Source organism: Capricornis sumatraensis, chromosome 5 (assembly GCF_032405125.1).
Source record: "Capricornis sumatraensis isolate serow.1 chromosome 5, serow.2, whole genome shotgun sequence".
In the NCBI taxonomy this organism is placed as follows: domain Eukaryota; kingdom Metazoa; phylum Chordata; class Mammalia; order Artiodactyla; family Bovidae; genus Capricornis; species Capricornis sumatraensis.
The window spans coordinates 38434434-38461129 of record NC_091073.1 but is presented as its reverse complement, the minus strand read 5'-3'; the positions used below and the strand labels follow the sequence as shown (position 1 = coordinate 38461129).

General features: G+C 37.5%; 2 protein-coding genes across 2 annotated transcripts in view; one reads left to right on the top strand and one right to left on the bottom strand.

Moving 5' to 3' along the window:
• GRM3 (glutamate metabotropic receptor 3) overlaps positions 1-199 on the top strand; it is a 104213-nt gene extending 104014 nt beyond the window's left edge. The window contains exon 5 of the mRNA XM_068973100.1: positions 126-199. Within this exon, the coding sequence (XP_068829201.1) occupies positions 126-199 (74 nt within the window). The remainder of the gene's footprint in view (positions 1-125) is intronic.
• A 7943-nt stretch (positions 200-8142) lies between these two features.
• ELAPOR2 (endosome-lysosome associated apoptosis and autophagy regulator family member 2) overlaps positions 8143-26696 on the bottom strand; it is a 213075-nt gene continuing 194521 nt past the window's right edge. The window contains exons 19-22 of the mRNA XM_068973179.1: positions 22908-23034; positions 17761-17939; positions 16580-16745; positions 8143-8202 (exon numbers count right to left, since the gene is read on the bottom strand). Coding sequence (XP_068829280.1) covers positions 8143-8202; positions 16580-16745; positions 17761-17939; positions 22908-23034 — 532 coding nt within the window. The remainder of the gene's footprint in view (positions 8203-16579; positions 16746-17760; positions 17940-22907; positions 23035-26696) is intronic.

The following is a 26696-nucleotide window of genomic DNA, read 5'->3' as shown; positions in this document are numbered from 1 at the left end:
CACCTAGCATTTTCTAAAGCCAAGTTAAAAGGAGTTTCCCACTTAATTTTAACTAGTATCACCTGTGCCAGTAGCCCTATGGCCCCCTTGACTAATGCAGAATTTTCTGTCCTGCTGTTTTCCAGCCTCTGCCAGCACATACATGCCAACGGTGTGCAACGGCCGGGAAGTCCTCGACTCCACCACCTCATCTCTGTGATTGTGAATTGCAGTTCAGTTGTCGTGTGTTTAGGATATTAGATGAAAGTGCTCATGTGCAGCTCCAGAATGTGGAAACAGCAAAAGAATACCCCTAGTACCTTTTTTTAGAAACAGTACAATAAATTATTTTTAAGGACTGTACAGTATATAGTGATGTGCTAGAACTTTTTAGACTGATTTTAGTGATTATTAATGATTCCTTAGAACCTGGAAATAACCCATTGTTTACAGAGCTGAGCACTGGTGACAGGGTGTGACAGGGTCAGTCTAATAGAAACTATGGTGGCAATATTAGATAACTTTTTTTCCTATGAAGTTTTTTGTAGGCCCTTGTTGTAACTAACTTAGGATGAGTTTCTATGTTGTATATTAAAGTTACATTATGTGTAACAGATTGTTTTTCTCAGCACAAAATCAAAAGCATCTGTATTAATGTAAAGATACTGAGAATAAAACCTTCAAGGTTTTCCAGCATGGTGGATAATGGCCTTGTTCTTATTTAATCATTCCAGGTAATTTGAATATGTTGATTTAGACCATTTCTATTTTATTGTTGGAGGAATTTATCTAACTATGCTTCTCTTTACATCTGTTAATAGACACACTGAACACAAGTTTTACCCTGTAAGAGAATTGTAAGTATGTCTAGACTTCTTTGCAGATCTTTGCAGATCACATGATCAGAATTTGACTGATGACACCATAAATATCAGGTTATTACAGTGGCCCAGACAATAATACCCTTATTGGTTTCTTTAAGCCACATCTGCAAGCCAGCCCAGAATTTGCCCGAATAGGTCTCTGAGGTGAGGAGAGAGTTCTTCCATTCCTGTATTCCTCTCAATACCAAAACTGACCTGTCAGGGAAGGTTTGATGGCTCTCATTTCCCAAAACCACCTAAATTTCTAGCAAGGAGTCTGGAAAAGCATCTTATTCCATTGGAAAATTACTCTGGTGGTTCACAGCTGAATGAGGCAATGAAAATGCAGGATATCTTCTTTTCCAAAGTCCCAAGAACAATGTTTAGGAGCACATAGACTTGTCACTAAACTTGAATATTTTACTAACCTAAATAAAGGAGCACACAGGGAAAGCACGGATAAGCTAAAATGGGGTCATTCTTATCAGAACTGTCCTATTTCTCCTGATAAGTCCTAGAGTCACAAATCATTTATTAATGTAGAAAAATCACTGAGAATCTAACTATCTGCTAGGTCCTGCACCAGATACCATGGACAGAGCATGTATTAATTTCTTGTAACTAATCTGACAACCTAACATGAACTCAGTGGCTTAAAACAACAAAAATTGACTCTGCGCAGCTGCACCTTATTGGCTATGGGGAGAATCCGTCCCATTCCTTTTCTAGTTTCTGGTGGTGGTCAGCTTCTTGACATCATATCACTCCAATCTCTGCAACCATCTTCATGTCACATTCTCCTCTATGTGTCTCTTATGAGGACACTTGTCATTGGATTTAGGGTACACCTGGATAAAGCAGGATGATCTTATCTCAAGATCCTCAATTGCATCTGCTAAGGCCCTTTTTTGACATGAAGTAACATTAGGATGTGTAACTTCTAGGGGGCCATGCTTCAACTCATGACAGGGAAAAAGAAGATTACCAAGTACTTGCCTTTAAGAAGCATCAAGACTGGAAAATATGCTAATGAGGAGACTGCCACTGAGGGAGACAGTGAGAGGAAGGAAGAAGAGGCTAGGAGGGACCCACAGGCTAAATAACCAGGGCCTAGATAATCAAGACTGATACTATTTTTAAAATATCCAGAAATAACGAGTAAGTGCATAAAAGCCAACATGACTGGCCTTGAAGGAAATAAACTGCGGAGTCCTATGTTAGCAATTCTCTTCTTCCTTCTAGAGGCCTTTGAATTGGCACCCTCATCAATGTGTCCAAAACTCACCAGATGCTCAAAGACAACAGTACAAACAGTCTCTAAATTCTCAGATTCAAAACATGGATGGGAGGGAGTGGGCGTGGCAGATTGGGTAACAGTAGTTGTCAAAAAGACACTGGATATCAAAAAAGAACTCTGTTGTGACTGAAACTGGCAGGAGTGCTAGATAGGTGTGCTCAGAATGAGTACCTGCTCAAAATCAAGGCTGAGGCAAGGCTGATAGTAGAGAAAATAACTCAGTCCACTGATGGGATTTGACAGGCCAAGGAAGGCAATATCAGGTAAGTTGTTCAGAGACACTGCTCATGCCCAAAACAATCAAACTGATCGGGGATCTTCGTAAACAAGACAATTAAGTTGTGGGTGAATCCTGAGCGGGTGTTTCTGAGGACTGGGTTTTGATCTGTGGTCACTGTATTTCACTCCATCTTTACACTGAAAGTGCATTGACTGACAGCTCTCATCATCTTTTTCTTCCCTGCCATGTCCGTGTTTCCTACTCAAATGCACATACCCTAACATGTGATCTCTAGAAGTAGTAATTTTTTAAAGAGCATTCAGCATATGTATGGAAAATAGCAACCATAAGATCTTTTTTACATGAGCCATTTCAAACCAATAGGTTTTGGGTTGATTTAACTCCAGTAACAACATTTCATTCTCTCAGAATATAAAACTTGCTGAGCTGATCCATCTTTGCAAAAACATCCTGAATGCAAGGAACTCAAGCAGAATGATGTATCCCACTCATAAAAAAACATGCCAGAGCCACATGATATGGTTGATTTTTGTTGGATTCCTGAGTGTTTACAGCTTTTGAAATTCTCTGTGTCCTCTCTAGTTTAAACACTAATATTCACTTGCCCACTCAGTAACATAAAAACAGTAACATAGAAAGGTCCCATTTGCAAACTGTGAGGCAAGCTGGTTTGCAGACCACATAGAAGACAAATTAACAGAGTGGCTGACAAAGGAGGTAATTCAGCCAGTGTACCTTTGCAGACTTCAACCCCGCAGTTCCTCTCAGCTAGCCCCCCTGCTTTATCCATGTATCCACCATGATAGTTTGGGGTGTCAGAGCTCTGTAGCAAAAGGCCACAGAGAAGCAAAAATAAAGTGAGGTGCCAGGAAGATGGAACATCAGTTCAGTTCAGTTGCTCAGTCATGTCCGACTCTTTGCGACCCCATGAATCACAGGACGCCAGGCCTCCTGTCCATCACCAACTCCTGGAGGTCACTCAGATTCGCGTCCATCGAGTCAGTGATGCCATTCAACCATCTCATCCTCTGTCATCCCTTTCTTCTCCTGCCCCCAATCCCTCCCAGCATCAGAGTCTTTTCCAATGAGTCAACTCTTCGCATGAGGTGGCCAAAGTACTGGAGTTTCAGCTTCAGCATCATTCCTTCCAAAGAAATCCCAGGGTTGATCTCCTTCAGAATGGACTGGTCAGTATGGATTAAAAACTTCACAGTCCTAACAAGGCCCAAACCCATGAGTAAGGCAATTATCACTCCTGCTCTGTGAAAGAAAGTTTAGATTTGCATAATCCCCACTGGTTGGACTCATTACTTTAACCCAAGAAATGGTAATCTGAAATCTGTTGATGGCTTGGATGGAAACCCTTAGATGGCTAGCTAAGATAAAAGGAATATTACTCCCTTCAAAACCAAATTTACCAATATCCACAAGCTGTTTGATATAGTATTCTTCATCCAGGAGTCTTTATTAATAAGATGAGGAAAATTCCAGCAAATGAAAAGCCTACCTGGGATATTTTGCCCAAGGCAATTGGAGGCCTGTTTCTTGAACCACCAATCATTAAAGGAATCCTAAGTGTCCTTTGCAGTTCAGTCAGTCTTAAAATAGGATTTGGTAAATACGTATGGACTGAGGCGTACATGGCCTGAATACATGCAATGGATGCTCCAGTGCTGCCAGCGAACCCTATCCAGCACCAGAGCCCAAGAATCTAGGCTGACACTACCTTTGTGCATCAATATATGTTACTTCCAAATAGTTAATTGAAATAAATCTGTCAAAGAGATTGAATATTATCCCCAAATCTAGTTACCTTAGCAATAAATGTTATAGAAATCACAATGAGAAAAGACTTTTAAATCAGTCTTACTGGTTGACTTGAACCAATTCACTTGTTTTATCATTTCCTAATCAATATCTACAATCAAGTCCCAGAACTATAAAAGGAACTCAGAGGAGTACCTGGCTTTGTCTTCGGTGAGTGATTAAATCACTGAGGGAAGGTAATGGGCTACTTTTTTCTTGATCATCTCTAAAGACTTGAGAAACTTTGAAGGTATAAACTCCTAAAGGGCAAAGAATCTGTGGAAATAGGTTATTTCAAATAGTTTTGCTTGTGGGTTGTAGTGATGGAAAACAGTGGTCAGCAAGCCACAGCCCACAGGTCAAATCCTAGCCTAGCATCTGATTTTATAAAATCTGTGAGCTAAGAATGCGTCTACATTTTTAAATAATTGGAGAAAAAATACCAAAAATAATATTTCATGACAAGTAAAACTGAAATGAACTAAAATTTCCATGTACATCAAGTTTTATCAGAATGTAGCCATACCCATTTGTGTATAGACTACCTGTGGCTGCTTTCACGCTACAATGGGCTGAAAAGCTGAAAATACTACCTGACCCTTTACAGAAAAAGACTGCTGATCCAGACAATTGCAACAGTAATATCCATTCATAGCAATTGTATTAGTAGTATCAATTAATTTTCAGTTATTTGTCCCCATCTTTTACTTCATTTATGATTCTAAAATGAACTCATCTGAAAACATTAAACTGAAATAAGATTCAGCAAAAGTGTAATCTCTGGCCATTTACTATGAAGGTGAACTCCAGTTTAGTGTCCAAAGAAGAAGTCAGGTGTTGGTATTTTTTTAGGTTTATTCTCCTTGAGTCCTTTTCTTAGAGCAAGCTTAATTTAGAACTTGGTCATGTAAACCTTAGATAATGTTCATAGTCACTAGGAAATAGATGTGAGGATATATAAATCCTCTGAAGAAGTTCTACTCTACCTATCTTTAGTACAAAAAGGTAAATGTGAGCAATACACTGCCAATGAAATCAACTTCCCACCCCAGCTCTCAGGAAATTTACATTCATGAGGAAGAGAGAAATGATCTGCATATTAATTAGCCTCCCATCAGGAATGACCATGAATTCACAGGAAGTAGCTCTACTGACAGATGTCAGATGACATTTGACCAGGTTTGTCTTGAACTACCCCAGAGGGTAAATGGCCAGACACAGGTGATCCTTCCACATAACCATTTAAATCACCTTTTCTCTCCTTGGGAAGAAAATAATGACAAAAATCTACACAAATACTATGAAACATTTTTAATCCTGAAAAGGACTTGATTACTAGTGATCAAAGAGGGGAAAAGTCAATAAAAATAAAGTTCAATCTTTTAAATCAAGTGAATACAAGTCAAATTGCTCAACACTGTTAAATGGCATGATATAATTTATCCATGGATCTCATTCAGTGGAAAACTGATTTAAATATGTTTTGACAGAGTACTAAGAGATTTTATAGGTGATAGCTGACTTAATGGAGTATTAAAGGCTTCACAACTGCCTTTTAGATAAATAACAAATAACTTCTTCTTCTACTACCTAGAAGGGAAAAGATATAACAAGTGTCAATTAAAAGTCAGAAACGTGATTAATTTGTTTATGCCTTTCAACATTACACTGAGCTTTGCAAAGGCAAGACATAAAGTAAGTTTTATAGCCAGAATTCATCTGAATATCTTCCTCATAATATCCTCCTTCTGTCATACTTCTTCAGTGGTTGAAATAAAATGACAATCCACTGGGATCCAAATGAAAAAGTCAGCTCTTTCCAAAGATGGGACTGAGCTGCCAAAATCTATTTAATATCTAAAATAAGAAATAAAATAAATAAAATTTTCAATACCAACTATGTTTTCTGAGAGTTCATTAAAATTTAAGGCATTTTTGACATGTCAGAGATTTTAGTCCAGTGACAAGAGAAGAAAGACACTATCTGTGAGCAAATCCCAATTATCTCTATGGCTTGGAACATACATGCTGAGCACAGCAAAGATGAAGACAGAGGTGGCAGGTGATCATGTGGAAACTTCCTGACTCTGTCCAGTCTGCACAACTTTGCCAGGGCTCCTCTGAAAGGGTGTATTTCAAGTGTATTTTTATTCTTTTGTTTAATTTTTTATCAAAATGGGGAATGGCTCACCAGCAGCATGGCAGGATAAAAATGATCAATGCCAAAATAATTTCACTATAATGTAAGAAATTAAATGTAGAAAAGGTGTATGTAAGCAATATCCTCTGTGAATTTCACAAAAAACAACAAAGCCCACCTCACCTATACTCATGAATCCAACAGTAGTGACATACACAAAACAAACACTCATTCAACAATAACAGAATGGTCCACTGTTTTACCCACCAGTGAAATAAATTCAATTATTTATTTTTCCTTCATTGGCCACAAAACTAAGGATGACCTGCTGAATCAAAAATTACAAGGCATACCTCATTGACAGACTGGGGGCAAAACATTTAACAAACTTGTCCCTATGCCCTACCTCACTGGCCAGTTACCAATCTTTTTAAAACTCTGGATTAAAACCTGTAAAGATCACTGTTTATTGAAAACAAACAAGATCACCTTAGATTATAAATGGGTCAGGAAACTCCCCTCTTTCCTAGTTTTAAAACAAGTTTACACAAAATTGGTTGTACCCAGCTTCGTTCAAACTTCTTTCGACAAATATTCAATTCCTGCTAATATCAGTATAACCTGTCCATTAGAGAAAATACCACAATTATCTGGATCATTTTTTAATAAGAGCAATAATACTGATTTCATAGCTGCTTATGGTACAACAACATTCTTATTTTGAATACAGATATATGCAATATTCTAAAATTGAATTTCTAAATAACTTAAAAAGCAAACTTCTATGGAAGTAACAATCCTTACAGTCTAGCATGTAACCTTTGATGCTGGACACAGGGCAAATGTACCCACTGCCATTTTCGAGAGGCCATACATTATCCCAGTACCTCTGTAGAGTTATCTGTACTGGTACACAAACCATCCCACTTTTTTTTCATGACTTTGCAAGTGATTTGATAAAAAAAAAAAAAAGCTTTCCTATTCATTCTAAATTATACTTCAAGTATTACATAAATTGTTTCAAGCCATTTGACTTCTGTGATAGTGTCAGCTTGCTTTTATTAGGGGAAAGTCTAAGCTTCTCTTTGCCTTTTTATTAATTTTTTTTAAGAATCCCATTTCTTAAAAAGCCCTTACCAGTTCCAACAAGGATGGAATTTCAAAGGCGATTATAAGTTTAGATAACCCAAACACATGCTGACTCTTCATTAAGGATTACTGTTTACTTAGGCTCCTGAAATCAAGAAGGATACCCTATGGAAAAATGAAAAATCTATTGTCTTTCTTTGTCCATCATTTTTAATAGAAAACATGTTTAAAGGTTGGTCAGGAAAATAAATAATGGGAAAAATAGCTGTACCTTAAAAAATTTTTCAAATCTTCCCCATAATATAAACAAAGAAAAGACATACATGGGATCACAATGAATATGCTCACATCAGCCCTCCAAACACACTTTTTATATAGAATTTATAAAGAAGAAAAATTACCCATTAATTATACGGCATGCATCAGCAGTGCACTGGTGGGCTTAACCTTGGTTTTGAGTTATGTGTATATACAGATAAATCTCTTCCTGAGTTGAGCTTCATCTTCAGTTGAGACTCAAACCATTTGCTTTCTCATTTTTGGCAAGACACTTGACCATGTGATAAGGCAATCTAACATTTCAACCTCCTTCCCTTCTCAGTGATGTGGCCCTCCTCTGTAACATCGCCAATGTGCCGGATATGAGGACAGGCTCTAAACTATGGTTCTGTAAAACTAGAGAGTGGGATTCTTTGTTCATTAGTCTGACAGCTACAGCGCTGTTTTTTCATATATTTGGAGATCTTGAGGATTTCAGTTGAACAGATTCAAAATGGTCTTCTTTTTCCTATGGGTGGAAAATATAAAGACAAAAACAACTCATTAAAATTACAGTAAGTTTTAGGATCTTACCTACCCAGAAAGTAAGTTCTGAAGTCAGTTCAATGTATGTACCAGCCACTCATAATTAGGATTTTACATTTAAAGGGGAGGGTAGTAGATGTAAAACAGATAGCATGCCTACCCCAAAGACACACAATCCAAAATAGAGGCAAACACGACTGTAATAGATACCAAAAGATACAGCTGTGATCCTTATGAAGAAATTCACTGAGACCCTTCCAAGGAGGACATCTGATCTCAGTGCTAAAAGAGATGACCTATCCATGTAAACTGCAGATAGTAAACTAAATATTCTCAAGATAACATAGGGTAAATAATAAGAAAAAAGGAGAGCAGGAATAAAGAGAACACAAATAAGACATATGATCATTTGGGTTCACTGATAAGTTTAAGGAAAATCTTTGGGGATCATGTTTACTAAAGATATTAAAAATAAGCCATCTCAGATAATAAATCAAAATTTGAATGCAAGTATATCATTGATGGAATTTGTTTTATAATGCATTCAAAATGTAATCTATTAAGATAAATTATTCTTCCTTAATGGGGAGAAAAGGAAGTAGTGAAATTTTTCCCAATGTTTTCATTGCTAGACAAAGCTTTCCAAAGGCTGCTATAATGTAGTGGAGAGACTATGCTGTTGAGGAGAAAAAAGATGAAAAGAAATAGGATTATTTTAAAAGTAAAGGAAATATGAAGCAGATCAGTCCTGGGTGCACATGGATATGTGTATAAAACCGAAAAGTGAAGTGAGAAAATAACAGGAAATAGATTCTGAGTATCTGTCAAGAAGAATCAGTTTCCTTTTGTATCTTCTCCCATTTGAGCAGAGAAGCCCGAGACTTCAGATCCACTTTAGGGCTACATGGTCAGGATTACAGAAAAAGAAAAAAAAATCACAATGCAAACCAGCATATCCCATTTCCCTGCCTCTGCCCAGGCAACAAATCCCTGGGAGAGCAGCCTGCAGGTTGCAGCACCCTAACCCACTGGTTCTAGGAGAATCTACCTCAAGTCTCACATATCCCAGCCTTAATTTTGTAGGAATAACCATCGATAATCCAAATATTTGTTAAACATCCATATGTTGCAGGAACAGGAACATGGACTAGACTTTATGGGATACAAAATGCCTGCCCTCAAGGATCTCATTGTGTATTTACAGGAAAGAGCATTAGACATCAGCCATGAACTAGAAGGGAATGCTGAGGTTTTTGTGGCCTTGCTTTAAGAAGATTTGATTTAACCTGTTCCTCAGGAAGGGGAGGCAGAGACCTGTTGGTTATCCTCCAGGCAATGTTTCAAGTAAAACACTGGAAGCCCTCTATACAGTCATGTTTGCTTCACAGGGCTTTCGTCACCATGTCCTCTGTATTCACAGGGGATTTTGCTCCTATAACTGATATGGTGGGATATATACATACATATGTGTATGTGTATGTGGTTAACATCACTAATTAACTGGAATCTCCTGATGGCAGGAATTCTATCACTTTTTAATTCCCACAAAATGACCCAAGGCCTCACACATCATTGGCTATCAATCAATGGTTGGGAAAAAGTACTGAAACACTAGCATGGAGAAAGAAAAATTATGAATTAGGCCTCAGAAGATGCAGTTTCTAATTCCTAACTCACCCTCTCTTGGTAGGTCTCAGTTTACTCATGCATTAAATAAAGAGGCATACAAAATGATCTTTTAAAGCTCTAAATTCAAGAATCCAAAGAAAATTCAACTTCTCCCAGAAGTTTCTCCTTGGCTTGTCACTAAAGAATGTATTCTTTTCTCTTCTGTTGGGCTCCAGGAGACCCTACTCAATACTCCTGCCATGTAACAAAAAGAATAAAACACCTAGGAATAAACCTACCTAAGGAGGCAAAAGACCTGTACTTAGAAAACTATAATATACTGATGAAAGAAATCAAAGACAACAACAAACAGGTGGAGAGATTATATCATGTTCTTAATTGGAAGAATCAATACGGTGAAAATTACTATACTACCCAAAGCAATCTACAGATTCAATGAAATCCCTATCAAATTATCAATAGCATTTTTCTTAGAAATAGAATAAAAACATTTATAATTTGTAAGGAAATAAATAAAAAGATCATGAATAGCCAAAGCAATCCTGAGAAATAAAAACAGAGCTGGAGAAATCACCCTCCCTGACTTCAAATTATCCGGTAAAGCTACAGTAACCAAGACATGATGGTACTGGCACAAAACAGAAACACAGATCAATGGAACAGGATATAAATCCTAGAGATAAACTCAAACACCTATGGTGACTTAATCTATGACAAAGGAGGCAAGAATATGCAATGGAGAAAAGACGGTCTCTTCAATAAGTTGTTCTGGGAAAACTGGACAGCCACCTGTGAAAAAATGAAATTAGAACACTTCCTAAAATTATAGACAAAAATAAACTAAAAATGGCTTAAAGACCTAAATGTAAGGCCAGACACTATACAACTCTCAGAGAAAAATGCAGCCAGAACACTCTTTGGTATAAATCACAGCAAGATCTTTTATGACCCACCTCCTAAAGGAATGAAAATAGAAATAAACAAATGGGACCTAATCAAACTTAAAATCTTTTCCACAGCAAAAGAAACCATAAACAAGACAAAGGCAACTCTCAGAATGGAAGAATATCAGCAAATGAAGCAACTGACAGGGGATTAATCTCCAAAATATACAAAAAGCACCTGTAGCTCAATATCAAATAAAAACAAACACCCCAATCAAAAAATGGGTGGCAGACCTAAACAGACATTTCTCCAAAGAAGAAATGGCCATACAGATGGCCAGGAGGCACATGAAAAGATGTTCAGCCTCACTAATTATTAGAGAAACACAAATCAAAACCACAATGAGGTATTATTACCTCACACTGGTCAGAATGGCCATCATCAAAAAATCTATAAACAATAAAGGCTAGAGAGGGTGTGGAGAAAAGGGAGCCCTCTTGCACCATTGGTGGAAATGTAAACTGACACAGCCACTATGGAGAAGAGTATGGAGGTTCCTTAAAAAACTAAAAATAGAACTACCATATGACCCAGCAATCCCACTCCTGGGTGTATTCCTGGAGAAAACCATACTTCCAAAAGATACATGCACCTCAGTGTTCACTGTAGCACTATAAACAATCATCAGGACATGGAAGCAAACTAAATGTCCATCAACAGAGGAATCAATAAAGAAGATGTGGTATGTATATACAATAGGTTATCATTCAGCCTTAAAAAGGAACAAAACTGCCATTCAGAGACATGGATGGACCTAGAGAGTGTCATCCATGAGTGAGGTAAATCAGAAAAAATAATATTGTATATTATTCCATAAATGTGGAATCTAGAAAAATGGTACAGATGAACCTCTGTGCAAGGCAGAAAGCAGGCACAGATGTAGAGAACAAACATGAGCACCAAGGCGGGGAAGAGGGGGAAGGATGAACTGGGAGATCGGGATTGACATACATATACACTATTATGTATAAAGTAGACGACTAATGAGAACAAACTATACAGCACAGGGAACTCTACTCAGTGCTCCATGGAACCCTAAATGGCAAGGAAATTTTAAAAAGAGGGGATATATGTACAAAAAAGATCTTCACAACCCAGATAATCACGACGGTGTGATCACTCACCTAGAGCCAGACATCCTAGAATGTGAAGTCAAGTGGGCCTTAGAAAGCATCACTACCAACAAAGCGAGTGGAGGTGATGGAATTCAAGTGGAGCTATTTCAAATCCTGAAAGATGATGCTGTGAAAGTGCCGCACTCAATATCCCAGCAAATGTGGAAAACTTAGCAGTGGCCACAGGACTGGAAAAGGTCAGTTTTCATTCCAATCCCAAAGAAAGGCAATGCCAAAGAATGCTCAAACTATTGCACAATTGCACTCATCTCACATGCTAGTAAAGTAATGCTCAAAATTCTCCAAGCCAGGCTTCAGCAATACGTGAACCATGAACTTCCAGACGTTCAAGCTGGTTTTAGAAAAGGTACAGGAACCAGAGATCAAATTGCCAACATCCGTTGGATCATGGAAAAAGCAAGAGAGTTCCAGAAAAACATCTATTTCTGCTTTATTGACTATGCCAAAGCCATTGACTGTGTGGATCACAATAAACTCTGGAAAATTCTGAAAGAGATGGGAATACCAGACCACCTGACCTGCCTCTTGAGAAATCTGTTTGCAGGTCAGGAAGCAACAGTTAGAACTGGACATGGAACAACAGACTGGTTCCAAATAGGAAAAGGAATACATCAAGGCCGTATACTGTCACCCTGCTTATTTAACTTATATGCAGAGTACATCATGAGAAACGCTGGACTGGAAGAAAAACAAGCTGGAATCAAGATTGCCAGGAGAAATATCAATAACCTCAGATATGCAGATGACACCACCCTTACAGCAGAAAGTGAAGAGGAACTAAAAAGCCTCTTGATGAAAGTGAAAGTGGAGAGTAAAAAAGTTGCCTTAAAGCTCAACATTCATAAAACGAAGATTATGGCATCTGGTCCCATCACTTCATGGGCAATAGATGGAGAAACAGTGGAAACAGTGTCAAACTTTATTTTGGGGGGCTCCAAAATCATGGCAGATGGTGACTGCAGCCATGAAATTAAAAGATGCTTACTCCTTGGAAGAAAAGTTATGACCAACCTAGATAGCATATTCAAAAGCAGAGACATTACTTTGCCAACAAAGGTCCGTCTAGTCAAGGCTATGGTTTTTCCAGTGGTCATGTATGGATGTGAGAGTTGGACTGTGAAGAAGGCTAGGTGCCGAAGAATTGATGCTTTCGAACTGTGGTGTTGGAGAAGACTCTTGAGAGTCCCTTGGACTGCAAGGAGATCCAACCAGTCCATTCTAAAGGAGATCAACCCTGGGATTTCTTTGGAAGGAATGATGCTAAAGCTGAAACTCCAGTACTTTGGCCACCTCATGGGAAGAGTTGACTCATTGGAAAAGACTCTGATGCTGGGAGGGATTGAGGGCAGGAGGAGAAGGGGATGGCAGAGGATGAGATGGCTGGATGGCATCACTGACTCGATGGATGTGAGTCTGATTGAACTCCGGGAGTTGGTGATGGACAGGGAGGCCTGGCATGCTGCAATTCATGGGGTTCCAAAGAGTCGGACACTACTGAGCGCCCGATTGAACTGAACTGAATGTATGTGTATAACTGACTCACTTTGTTAGTACAGCAGAAATTAACACAACACTGTAAAGCTGCTACACTCCAATTAAAAAAAAAAAAAAAAAAAGACTTCTACTGTAGCCCACATGGAGAAAGGTTCAAAACACACTAGGTCTCCCTAAGTGTGTTTAAAAAGCCCTTGACCTTCCTGGACATGAATGTTCACAGGCACAGAACTCCAGTAGATGAATAGAAATAAGGTGGAATTTCAGCTACTGAAAGGGACATACTGATTTGTGGCAGTGGAGGATCAACAGTGTAGTTTGATAATGAGGCACCTGGGAAGGAGTTACCTTACACCCTGAGAGATGCAAAGGTTTTTGATTTTCAAAGTTACCCTTTCACCTCCCTATGAAGGAAAATGTTCCACTCTCAAATTCTTGTTGCAAGTGCCTTAGATTTAACAGTCTACTGTTTACCAAATCCAGCAGATGCTTTCACCACATTTTGGTTGCCATTCCCCCTTAAACTTAATGAAAAGTATAGAAATAGCTGGTATGGTGCCAGCTTCTGCCCCAAAATAACAATAGACATGTCCATTCCCATCACTCAATCATTCCATGGAGTGGACAAATACCACCCAGTCTGCGGCATGGGCAAACAGGAAAAGCTGGACTAACTGTCCTCAAGCAGTCTCTCCAAAGACAAAGAGACACAGCTGTCAGAGGTGAAGCAGAAACACTAAGGTTTATAAGCCAGCAAGAAGGTCACAGGCACTATCAACCAATGCTGCCTAGCTAAAGAGATTCCACTTGGTGTCCCTAACAATCATAAATAAATTCTTTCTTTCCGCTTGCACCAAGTGTACCTACAGGACTATACCTTTTGTAAGAACCAGACATTAACTTCTCTCCTAGAAGCAGCATAGCTTGTACCCTAGGAGTGGTCCTAAGTGGTCATAATTTAACTGTTTATGAAAACATCCTCCATAGATCATGTAGCTCTTAGACAACTGCGAAGATCTTTTCAAAATCAGACAACTCTTGGTTAATCAGAGTAGATTCCTGGAGGGAAAACTGACTTGTCATTCACACTCACTCTATGGGTAGCTAATAAATTTTAAAAGATGGAATAAAAAAAATGTATGAAATCATGCCATTTGCAGCAACATGGATAGAACTAGAGATTAATTACTAAATGAAGTCAGTCATTAAAAAAAGACACCATATGATATCACTGATATGTAGAATCTAAAATATGACACAAATGAACTTATCTACGAAATAGAAACATAGAGAACAAACTTGTGGTTGCCAAGGATGAGGAGCAGGAGGAGAAGGAAAGATTAGGAATTTGGGATGAGCAGATGCAAACTGCTATGGAGGTTTGGATTTTGTTGGGAGACAACTCTCTATGGTTCTTTGGTATTTCTGCATATCTTGTGAATACAACACTGATTCCCCTTTGTTCTAGACTACTTTTTCAAAGTGAAAGTGAAGCCGCTCAGTTGTGTCCGACTCTTTGAGATCCCATGGACTGTAGCCTACCAGGCTCCTCTGTTCATGGGATTCTCCAGGCAATAGTACTGGAGTGGATTGCCATTCCCTTCTCCAGGGGATCTTCCCGACCCGAGGATCGAACTTGGGTCTCCCGCATTGTAGACAGGCACTTTACCATCTGAGCCACCAGGCACTGGCACCTTTTCAAAAGTCTTTATATAGAAAGCGACCTTTGAAGATGTTATATCCTTCCAGAGCAAAGGGCAAGCTCACGTACAGTCTTGAAAACAGTGTTTCCCTCTGGAGCAATGAATGAGGATGCTAACTGTCCAGTACAATAACAATAATATCTCTCTTTGGAACAAAGGCAGAGATGCTTGCTGCCCATTCTAAAAGATTTAGGTTCCCAAGTTTATTATAGGTTCGTTACCTTTAATGCAGCTCACCAAGAGTCATCTGTAGGAAGTGAGGCTTTGAAACTGGGATAAATGCTGAGGTTTTGGCTAGTGCTTCTGTTATGACCATTTAAACTGTCCTTTGTCTCTGATCAGAAATTCTATGTCTTCTAAAGTATCCATGAAATCATAGGAGGCTCACTTGTTAGCTTATAAGTAGGGTAAATTCTCAGCTCTTGACAATCACTGTACATTCACTGTCCCTTAGCAATAGTGCCCTCCATAAACTAGCATAATAAGCAAAATCAAATAGCCATTAGTATAAGGAGAATAGGGCTTATTCATTTATTTTTAAATGATCCCCTATGATATATTTATGTACCTAAATTAGGAAATGATTACTAAAGCACTCACAATAAATGTAATCTTTGCCACATGCCCTGCCTGCTGAAAATCCTTTGAAATGCAGTTTCTTTCGTGTTTCATTCTATTTTCAATCTTGCAAAAGTAAAGTGCCATGTTTTATCTTTTAAGTCAATAAAATGTGTTTACAAATAATATGTAAAGCTTCATGTTATCTGTTTGGATATAGTAATCATTTCAAAGCTGATGAATGTGATACCATCTGATAAGGTAATATCTCAACATTTTATATAACTTTTATTTTCTCTAAATGAAACAATCTCGTTCTAAAACAAAATATATAAATAAACATTGGATCATTTATTTACCTAAAATTGTTTTTGTAATACTATTAATACATTATCTTTGTACAAATTCAAATATTACAAAACCGTATTACTTCAAAGATGAAAGACACCCATTAATTAAAAACTCTCAAAATGCAACTATCATTCGTAGTTTCCTGTTCAGATACTAATATAAATGTACATTTAATATAAATGTGATAGTCTACGGTTGCTCTCACTTCACTGACCTTGGACCTACTGACATATCAGTACACATAGACATCTCCATCTGTACCAGCTGCAGGATTGCACAGCATCCCACTACTTTGATATATGGAAATATATACTTCCTGATGGTGTTAAAAGTTGTTTCTACCTGGTTAACCAGCATAACAATACTGCAGTGATTATTCTTGTATTTACATCTTTCTGTATTTCCAAAAGTATTTCTACCAGATAAATACCCACAGAGATATAGATATGTTACATGACAGAGTTTTCAAGAACGTTGCTGTTAGGTTAATATGGCCTCTTACTCATAAACACACGGTATTCCCAGGTTAAAATTCTGCTGTTACCTTTGTTGCCAAGGATTTGAGTTTTCCCAGTAGGGACTGTTTATTGGAATATACGACTTCCTCTTCATTATCTTCTCCTTCCATGATAGCACAGCTGTCTGCAGCTGGGAGTTCACACTCTTTTGAGTTCGTAGTCATTACTAATTTGGAATATTTGTACTCCAGTCTAAGTAGTGGTAAATATATAAATAGATAAAGAGGCATTTAATATAAATTAATACTTATTTGGGGTGGTTGGTCATACACCAGCTAATTGTCTTGGAGTAAAGTTGCTTCACTAACAGATTTCCTTCACCCATCACCATAACACTATGTGGTCTCATTAATCTACCATCTATATACCAATCTTTTCCAGAATTTCAGAGAATCAGTACAATATAGTTAATTCTATTACATTTATTTTACATCACATAAAGTGGCCAATTATAACAAACTTTTGAAAAACAGAGAAAATAAGAGGTATGAATAAATTTTCATCATTTACAAATATTTGGGAACTAATTTAATATGCAGTTTTCCAAAGTTTAGTTCATAAGATGAGAACATTATATATAGGCAAGTGATTTGGTCTTTACTACTTCTTTCACTCATTGCTTTCTATTTCCCACCTCAGATTATAACTGTCCTTAGATAATACAAAAAAGAACTTTCACAGCCCCACTGACAGGTAAATCATTTTTTAAAAGCCTAATCATATAATGTATCAATATATAATTGGTAGTTAGACTGAATACTCAACTTCAGATTCTTGAAGTCCTGGAGTAAATAAAGATGATACTTGCCTATATGCTTAGTCTGTTTCTTTGCAAATATTTGCCCACAAGAAACTGAAAAAACAATGATGGGGCAAGAAGGCAGCATGATGTCATGAAAATAAAATAGACACACAGAGAAAATCTGCCTTTTGCTCTGAGCTCTGCTCCCATCTACCTGAGTAGCCTGGAGCCTCTGTTCTCTATCTTATAAAAACAGTGAGTCCAGTGCAATTATCTCTAACGTTCTCTAGTCTTTCTGTTATCAGAATAACAACCATTCCATTTGCCTGCTTAAAGACCTTTCCCGTAACTCTTTCAACTAAGAGAAAATTCTTTTGGCTCTGGGAGAAATTGTTGAGTATGGTGATTAAACCTAAAATTTTCACGACAAAAGAGATTCCTCATTCTTATTCGGAGGTTACTTACTTCTGATTCTTTTTCCAGAAGTAGCAAGTTAGAGCCACCAGCAAAACAGCTGTAAAAGCTCCCACGCCTGCTCCCACTTTTAGCCAAAAGTCAACTGTTTCACAGGTTGACAACTTTTTCTCGGGCAAAGAAATTCCTTTAATGCACCACTTAGGCTCATTCCATACATATAAAGTTTCCTTTCAAAACACAAAGAGGACATCGAAATTAGATTTAGAAGGAGGAGGTCTTCCTAACCCTTTGACAGTAGGCAGAGAGGATTATTCAGCTTTCATCTAAGCTGAAGCTCCACGAAGAGAGGAAAGAGATATAGAAGAGAGAGAATAAGGAAATGATGAATGAAAATGCAACAAGACCATGAATTGTCAGATCATGTTTGCTTCCTTATAAGAAGGTTGAACAAAAATGACTCCCATTTGAGCTATTTTCTTCAAATATGTGACGAGCCCTGACTTAATCATGTTTTTAAATGAAAGCTTGGGTTGTTTAATATAACTAACTGGGACGGGTTTTAGCCACTCATCACGTAGATCCATTTCCCCAAAAAGCCTCTCCCCTGAATAGCAGAACAGATCCTGGAGCCAGACATACAGGCAGAGCATGACTGGCAGACTTAGGTGACTAGTGTGGGGTAGGCATGCAGACTGCACCCCCTTCCCCAGGCCAAAATAAGGAGCAGGTTACTCTGGGTCATTGCTACCCAGCTGAGGGACTTACTCTAGTCCTCCCAAAGTAGACGACAATTTTGCTAGGGCAATGTTTTCAAACTGCTCCCTGCAATCAACTAGTAAATAGTAAAGTAAAAACAATGGGTCTCAACCAGAAATTTAATGAACAGATCAAATAAGAGATCAGAGACAAAAATCAGAGTACAGGCAAGATTCCTTATATATTTCAACATATACAGTGACCAGTAGCAATCTGCATGACGATTATGTCCAGTGACATTAAATGACATGAGGCATTACATTTTTTACTCAGTGTGCCTCCTGAAATTTTCTGGTGAATGATGGTAACTTTATCTACACGCTAACAGAAGCATAACACCATAATGTTCAATTTCACACACTCACACACTTTCACAGTTACACTTGAAGTAAATGACGTGTAGGAGAATCCTATTTACTTCGAGGAAAAGTTTCAACAAAGTTTTGGTTGAGAACTTTTTAGAAAGGATGTTAGTAATTGAAAAAAAAATTAGTGTAACACTTTATTAAACTTAATGTGAATAAATTATTTTTTAAATGGCTCATATAATTTTTATAAGAAAGGTGAGGAATGAGGAGGCATGAACAAGGTTGAACTGCTGCCTCTCTACATGTAAATAATGACAATAAAGAGATAAATGTTAACTCCAGTCAGCAAACACTGATTTCACCTCAAGGGTGCTCCAACAAGAGGAAAAAACAGGCTGTGAAAGAGTGTATATGGTTGTATCACATAAGCTACACCCAAAGCAAATGGCAGGCTCTAATGTTCAATGATGGTCTTATAAACAAGCCATTAAAACTTCAGAATTAAAAAGACACATACTTGTAAACCCAGAGATTTTAACTTCTCAATAAGCTCCTCATATTGTTAAGGAAAAATAAAGTCAAGCTATTGACAGAATTTCTAGTCATTCTGTAACTTGATCATTCTATACATTTCTTAGTCATTCTATTAATTACAAACTTTTATCCCTATATTAGGGGCTTCCCTTGTGGCTCAGCTGGTAAAGAATCTGCCTGCCATGTGGGAGACCTGGGGTTCGATCCCTGGGTTGGGAAGATCCCCTGGAGAAGGGAAAGGCTACCCACTCCAGTATTCTGGCCTGGAGAATTCCAGGGACTATACAGTCATGGGGTCACAAAGAGTTGGACATGACTGAGTGAGTTTTACTTCCACTTTCACCTCCCTACATTAAGTCATGTCTTTGGCAAACAAGAAAATGGCTGACAGAGCAGCTGAAAAATTTATTCTTGCAGCATGTAAGGATATTTTGTGAACAGAGTGAGATAAATTTTAAAACTTACCTCCCAGTAATAACACACTATCTCTTCAAATCTCTACCACTATATAACATTTAGAAGTAATGCTTAATATGTACTTAGAACCTGGTATGGATTTTTGAGATTCAATTTGATAAGAGCACTTTATCACAAGTCATGCAGCTCTTTTAGTTTATATCAGCTGTATGTGGAGGAATTGTAGTGTGTAAATTTAACTTCATGTGCGTCTGGATTATACATCTTTTATAAAATTAGAGAAATATTCTCAGTCAATATCAAGTGCAAACTATAAAGAATGGAGCAGACAATATAATAGAAACACAGTAGAATTATTTAAAATTAAAAGATGCCCATCGCAACATTTTACAATCATTTTTTAATATCGAAAGGCTTTGGCATCCAAAGAAATCCATCCTGGTTCACTGACATAATGGAAGACGCAGGGAAAGTTGTCATGTGTATTGAAAACTCACCAAAGAACAGACATTTCAAACTATAATATTCAGAGATTGGCAGTAAACTTAGCCACTTACTGCATCAAACCCATTTGTCTGCTATTGCAATGAATACCCTGAAGAAGGACATTTCATTTTTTTCTATTTGAAGCTCACTCTCATCTGGCAAATATTTTCAAATTTGACATCTAAACATAACAGAAAGGCATATTTAACTGATTTTAATATTTCTCAAAATAAATTTGGAACTATAGGGGGAGTTACACACCTCAACATATCAAACACAGCAAAGTGTTCTGAAAGGTATTATTCTTAAAGCAAAACCAAACATTTAAAAAGCATCACCTCACAACTATCTGTTTCAATCATTCTTATAAGATGTTGAACAGAGGTTTTTTTAATGAAGATAGTTTGAACAAGATAAAATTAGAGAAATAGTTGCCTCCCCATTGTCTCAAACTTATAATCACTACCTTTCAGAAGAGAAATATTAAATATTGAAGAATGTTTGGATAAAAGGTCATCTGGCTTCTCAAAACTCCTGAATTAAACTTGGTGGCCAAAGAAAGGAATGCATCTTTTATTTTTCATTTACTCTTAAAAAAATAATTATAAGGTAGGAAGTTTATCATAATTCTAGAGAAAAGATAAAGATTAATTTCCACTGTGAAGCCTAAAAATGTATCATTATTATTATGAGGATTAAAAAGAAACCATTTTTTGAGATTGAAATTTTTATCTTTGACCCATTTACAAAGGTTTAAAGGAAACTGGCTCAGCCATGCCTAAGATATTTGAGCAGTTTTGGCTCTGTTGCTCTGAGCCGGTGTGAGCTATCAACAAGTAAACACACTTACTGAATTAAGTATTTCCTAATTTTTGGTTTAGTGTTATCTATTTGGAGATGTCTCCAGTTTGTATTAACGTATTAATGAAACATATTTTGTACTATTATGCCTATGCTCGATAAGAATAAAATATTAAAGTATTGTTTCATAAAACAATTTTATTTTTAGGCATATCTCTATGTTTCTGAGTTTGTGTCTATTTCCTAGGCTTGATGTAGCATGTATTTCTTACTACAGGTTCACTGTCATTCAAAAATGGAAAATACCGGTTTCGAGAATAGTTCTCAATGTTTTGTTTGGTTTTGTTTTCCTTAGAGGTGGAAACTACTGCTTCCAAATATGCTGAGTGTATGGGACTGGGTGGGGGCATTCCGATTTCTTCTCCCACTTGGACCCTCCAACCTGCCAACTACAAGCTCTTTAAGAGTTTCCTGGATAGAACAGCCCCCTTCTCTGATCACCGTCCACAGTCAGTACCCTAGCGTGCTCCACGCTGACCTGAAAGTCATTTCTATCCCATCTACCTGGTGTGCTGTGTTCTTTGCTGAGTCACTTAGTAGTGTCCTACTCATGAGACCCCACTGACTATAGCCCACCAGGCTCCTCTGTCCGTGGGGATTCTCCAGGCAAGAATACTGGAATGGGTTGCCACGCCCTCCAATCCCACTGGAATCTCTGATCCTCTGATGTCCATTTTCCAACAGGGTCCTCACCACTGGTACTGATGAATCCCCTCATCTGTGCTCCTTCAGTGTAATTTCAATGGAATTTAGAGAGGATGAAGTAGTAAGTAAGTCATTTTGAAAGAGGAAAAGTGTGCTTTTATATAGTACTAGTCAAAGCTGGTATAGTGAAGTGGGTGCTCTCAAACATCATATTAGTATAAGAGCAAATTGATGTAACCAAAGCAATTTATTAATAGTATAATAAGTATCGAGAACCTTAATAATGGCCATATCTTTCTAGCAATAAACTCTAAGGAAAGAATCAAATGTCTAACAAAGATATTCACTATAGAGTTATTTACAAAAAGATGATTTTCAATTTTTTCTTAAATGATCAACAGGGAAATTATCAAATTCCAAATTGCATACATAATAGAATGAAGTGAAGTGAAGTCACTCAGTCGTGTCCGACTCTTTGCGACCCCATAGACTGGGGCCTACCAGGCTCCTCTGTCCATGGGATTTTCTAGGCAATAGTACTGGAGTGGATTGCCATTTCCTTCTCCAGGGTATCTTCCCAACCCAGGGCTCAAACCCGGGTCTCCCACATTGTAGACAGACGCTTTACCGTCTGAGCCACCAGGGAACATTTCTCTATAAAAAAAAGTCATTTTTTAAAAAAATTAATGACAAGGGAAATATATTAAATGTATAAAGAAAACAAAATAGAATCCTAACTTTACTTTTAAAAAACAAGTAAGTGAATGCAGAGAAAACATAGAGTAGGATCTTGATTAACGTGTGTGAGTGCACATAAGATTTACTCTTTATATATGCTTCTTGTGGAGAGTCAGTTTTATTATCCTCATCTTAATTATACCTATAACTGCATTCTATAAGCTATATCTTGGATTCATTATATCATTTCTTTATGATCTCAGTAAATACCCATAGTCTACAACCTGTTTGTATAATTTATTTTCCCAATTCCAGTACACATCTTCAGCTACCTCAGCATACAGAAGTATAGGTATCAAACTTTATTTTAGATATATATTAATGTCTCATTAAGTTAACTATAAGCTTTAGCCACACTATTGAATCTAAATGTCTATGCTGTAATGTGATACTGGACTGAACCGTTGTATCTTCAATGACACAGTTCTGCTTAGACAGTTTGCCCCTTACCTGAAATCCTCTCTTACAGGCACCCTCAATCTCATGGAAGTCATGTTCAGTGCACAGAGGGCAAGCTTCCACACTCTCCCACAGGAAATAGAATGTACATCCATCACAGGTGCCTGCTGGACACTTGCTGAAATAAATCATGGAAAACAACAAAATCAACAGCTTTTGTAACACAGTCAATTGAGTCCAATCAACATTTGAGCACATACTGCATACTGGGAAGCAATACATAGATGCAGAGGAAACACATGGGAAAAAGTCTCAAGGAGACACCACCACAACTAGATACCGCTCTGCACCAACCAGGATAGCTAGAATCAAAAGTTGGGAGGGTGCTGGGCAATTGCAGTCTTTACACTCTGCTGATGGGAGTATAAAATGGTGCAACTTTGGAAGAAACTGGCAGTTTCTCACACAATTAAACAGAATTATCATATGATTCAGCAATTCTACTCTTAGGGAAATACCCAAAAGAAATAAAAATGCTATCTCCACACAAAAACTTGTACATGAATATTCCTAACAGCATTATTCATAATATCCAAAAGGTGGCAACAATGAAAACGTCCATCAGCAGATGAATGGATGAACAAAACATGGTATACCCATAAAATGAATTATTACTCCACCTTAAAAAGCAATGCAGTACTGATGCATGCCCCTACTTGAATGAACTTCAAAAATATTATGCATAGTGACTGCAGCAAATAAAAATTCCACATTTTTTATGATGTTATCCAGATTTAAGTCCATAATAGGAAGCTCTATAAAACATTTGAAAATGGGTTAATGATTGCTTAGAGTTAGGAACCACTTACTAGGTTTAAGGAGATAATAGCTAAAGGGTATGGGATTTCTTTGCGAAAAGATGAAGAGGTTCTAGAATCGGCTAGGCTGATGGTTGCACACTCAGAATATACAATAACCACTGAAGTGTATGTTTTCAATGAGTGAATTACAATGGTGTGTGCATTATATCTCTATCAAGTTTTTTTTTCTTTTTAAAGGAGAAACAGGCACAGGTAATGACCAAAAAAAAAGCTCCAAAGAAGTTTATTGGTGAAAGTGATGCCTGAGCCATGTCTAGAATATTCTAGATAGGAGTTAAAATAAAAGGGATGGACGCAAGGGAATTCCTGCCATAGGAATGGAATGGTAAGTGAATCGGAGCAAAAGTGCAAGCAGGTCTTGTCATGGGAGCTTCAAGAACAAGGCAGTGACTGAGTACTGGGCATATGGGCACTAGGTGGTGAAGGAGGTTTGCAGTTTCTGTTTAAGGTAATTGCACAGAAGTGAGGTGGTTTAGAGGACAGAAGGACACAGAGGTCCATGGTCTGGAGAGGATAGGGGAAAGACATACAAACAAAATTGTCTAATGTTAAAAAGAAACACCACCATCAGTCAACACACAGCTCAGTGATGTAAATGGTTCTGCAATCCTGGGTTTCCTCAGTCTGAGGATGACTTCCTTTGACAAAAGGCACTCAGTGATGATGAATAAGGCTTGGACCCAGATGAGGGATTGCACTGAACCAACCATCAGGCAGGACCTGCATGCAGACTTTAAAATCCTACTTTCTGGTGGGTATGCCTTTTATGTCAACTTATCTCTTTCATTTTAAGGACAGGTACACATGGCATAGCTCAAAAATTAACATGCTGTTACTGGATACAAAATTCTTATTGACTGAAGCAAGAAACTATTCAGAAAGATTCTAATAGGAATGACTGTTTTGTTCATGAATTCATTAAAACCAGGGGAATATAGTTCCCTCAACTTGTGTACTACACTTCCCTTAAGTGAAGCTGTGTAAATATAAGGCATTGCCCTGAAAATCTCCTTCAGACCTTAGCTTGTGCAAAGTGCAGGTGCCCTGAAACAACTAATAGCAAAACGACAGACACACAATAATACAGAGAATCCAAAAAACACCCCTTTTTAAGTTTTCATTTCAAATGCCTTTCTGATGATTCACTATCCAAAACTTCAGTCTATCAGAAAGCTAAAATTTCATACTCTTAGTTAACTAAATGTATTCTGAAAAAGTGAAAGTGTTACTCAGTCGTGCCCAACTCTTTTGTGACCCCATGGACTGTAGCAGGCCAGGCTTCTCAGTCTATGGAATTCTCCAGGCAAGAATACTGGAGTAGGTTGCCATTCCATTCTCCAGGGGATCTTCCTGACCCAGGAATCAAACTGGGTCTCCCAAATTGCAAGCAGAATCTTTACCATCTGGGCCACCAGGAAGTACATTCTAAGGTACTCTAATATGAACACTGAAACAAATTCACACGCCTGATAACTGATGCATTTTTATATGTCTGACTTTCCAAAGTGTCTGTATGCTGTAGACTAGGTGAACATGGGTGGGATGTAAAAACAGCAACGTTCTATATGACATGCTTCAGAAACAGAGGCCCAGTCTTGTCACAGCTATGAACAATGGTGAACAGTGACTCTTCAGAAAAATGACTTGACTCTCTCACTTGCTTTAATTTCTCATTTTATAGAAAGGGAATAATAAATACATTCAGAATAAAAAATACAGAGAGATATTTTTTAAAAACAGGAAATTACAATAGACGAAAACCATGCCACCTAAAAAGTTATTCCTACCCTCTACCTTCCAGATCAGTAAAAGCAACTTCAAATTTTCTTTTGAAAAAAAACTGGGTAACCAATTGGAGAAATTATTCAAGAACACAATTATTATATGCATAACAATTATTTACAACTTTCAAAATACAGTTTTCTGATCAGTTAGCAAAAATTACCAAGAGGCTTTCCTGTTCAAATCTTTTCTCCCAGAATTATTTTCTACTTTATCTTTCCAACACAGAAAAACTTTAACAGGAGGAAAAAAATGTTTCTATTGGGAAAATGAATGAGTAAGTCTGCTAAAGTTTGAAAAAAAGAACTCAACAAAAGAAAAGGAGAAAATCAATCAAAGATGCAAAAAGCAAGACAGAAGACTTGGATTACAGTCCTAACTAGGATTTTCAAATGATTTTATGTTTTTCCATAAGTGATTCACCCTCCCTCCCCACCATGTCATTCCTGTAATTTGTCAAAAGCAAAATGTCTGCCATACTGCATTCATAGGGTGGTTATAAAGGATAAAATGAGAGAACCATTTGACAAAGTTTAAAGAACTGCAAAATATAAAAGACTATTAACAATGCACATCACTTTCTAAAGAACTGGTAGATCCAAAGAAATATGAAAAAAAATCAAGACATCGATATAATTTATAAAGCTGGCATTAAGTGTCAAAACACTTCAATGATTCAGTGCATTCCCTTTGCAGACTTCACTTTTTAAAAGAAAGTCTTAGGTTAAAAGCAGTTTAGTTTAGAATCGATTCTTAAATTCTTTTAACTCAATGAATCATTAGAAATGTGGAGCATCAAAATTTGATTCTTTGTTATGAACCTAATTTTCACAGTTTGAATCGGGCCTTCCCTGGGGAAGAAAACAAGAATATATGAAGCAGTAGTGATTTCAATCATGCTTACATACATAAATGAAAACAGAAGAAAGATATGAGAAAAAAATGTAGTAATATAAACATTTTATCTTTGTGAAATACTTTTCCCTTTGATGGCCTGGGTCACCATCATCTTTACTTCCCAACCAGCTTTTTTCAGGTGTCACTAATTGTGCTTCTACATAACTTTTGCTCTGCATGATCACCATAGAAACCAATGGGCACATGTTTAAAGAAACAAGACAAAGTCATGGATAGCTGGGGTATGGGAAGCTAGACTTCTACAGGATGGCCCAACGTG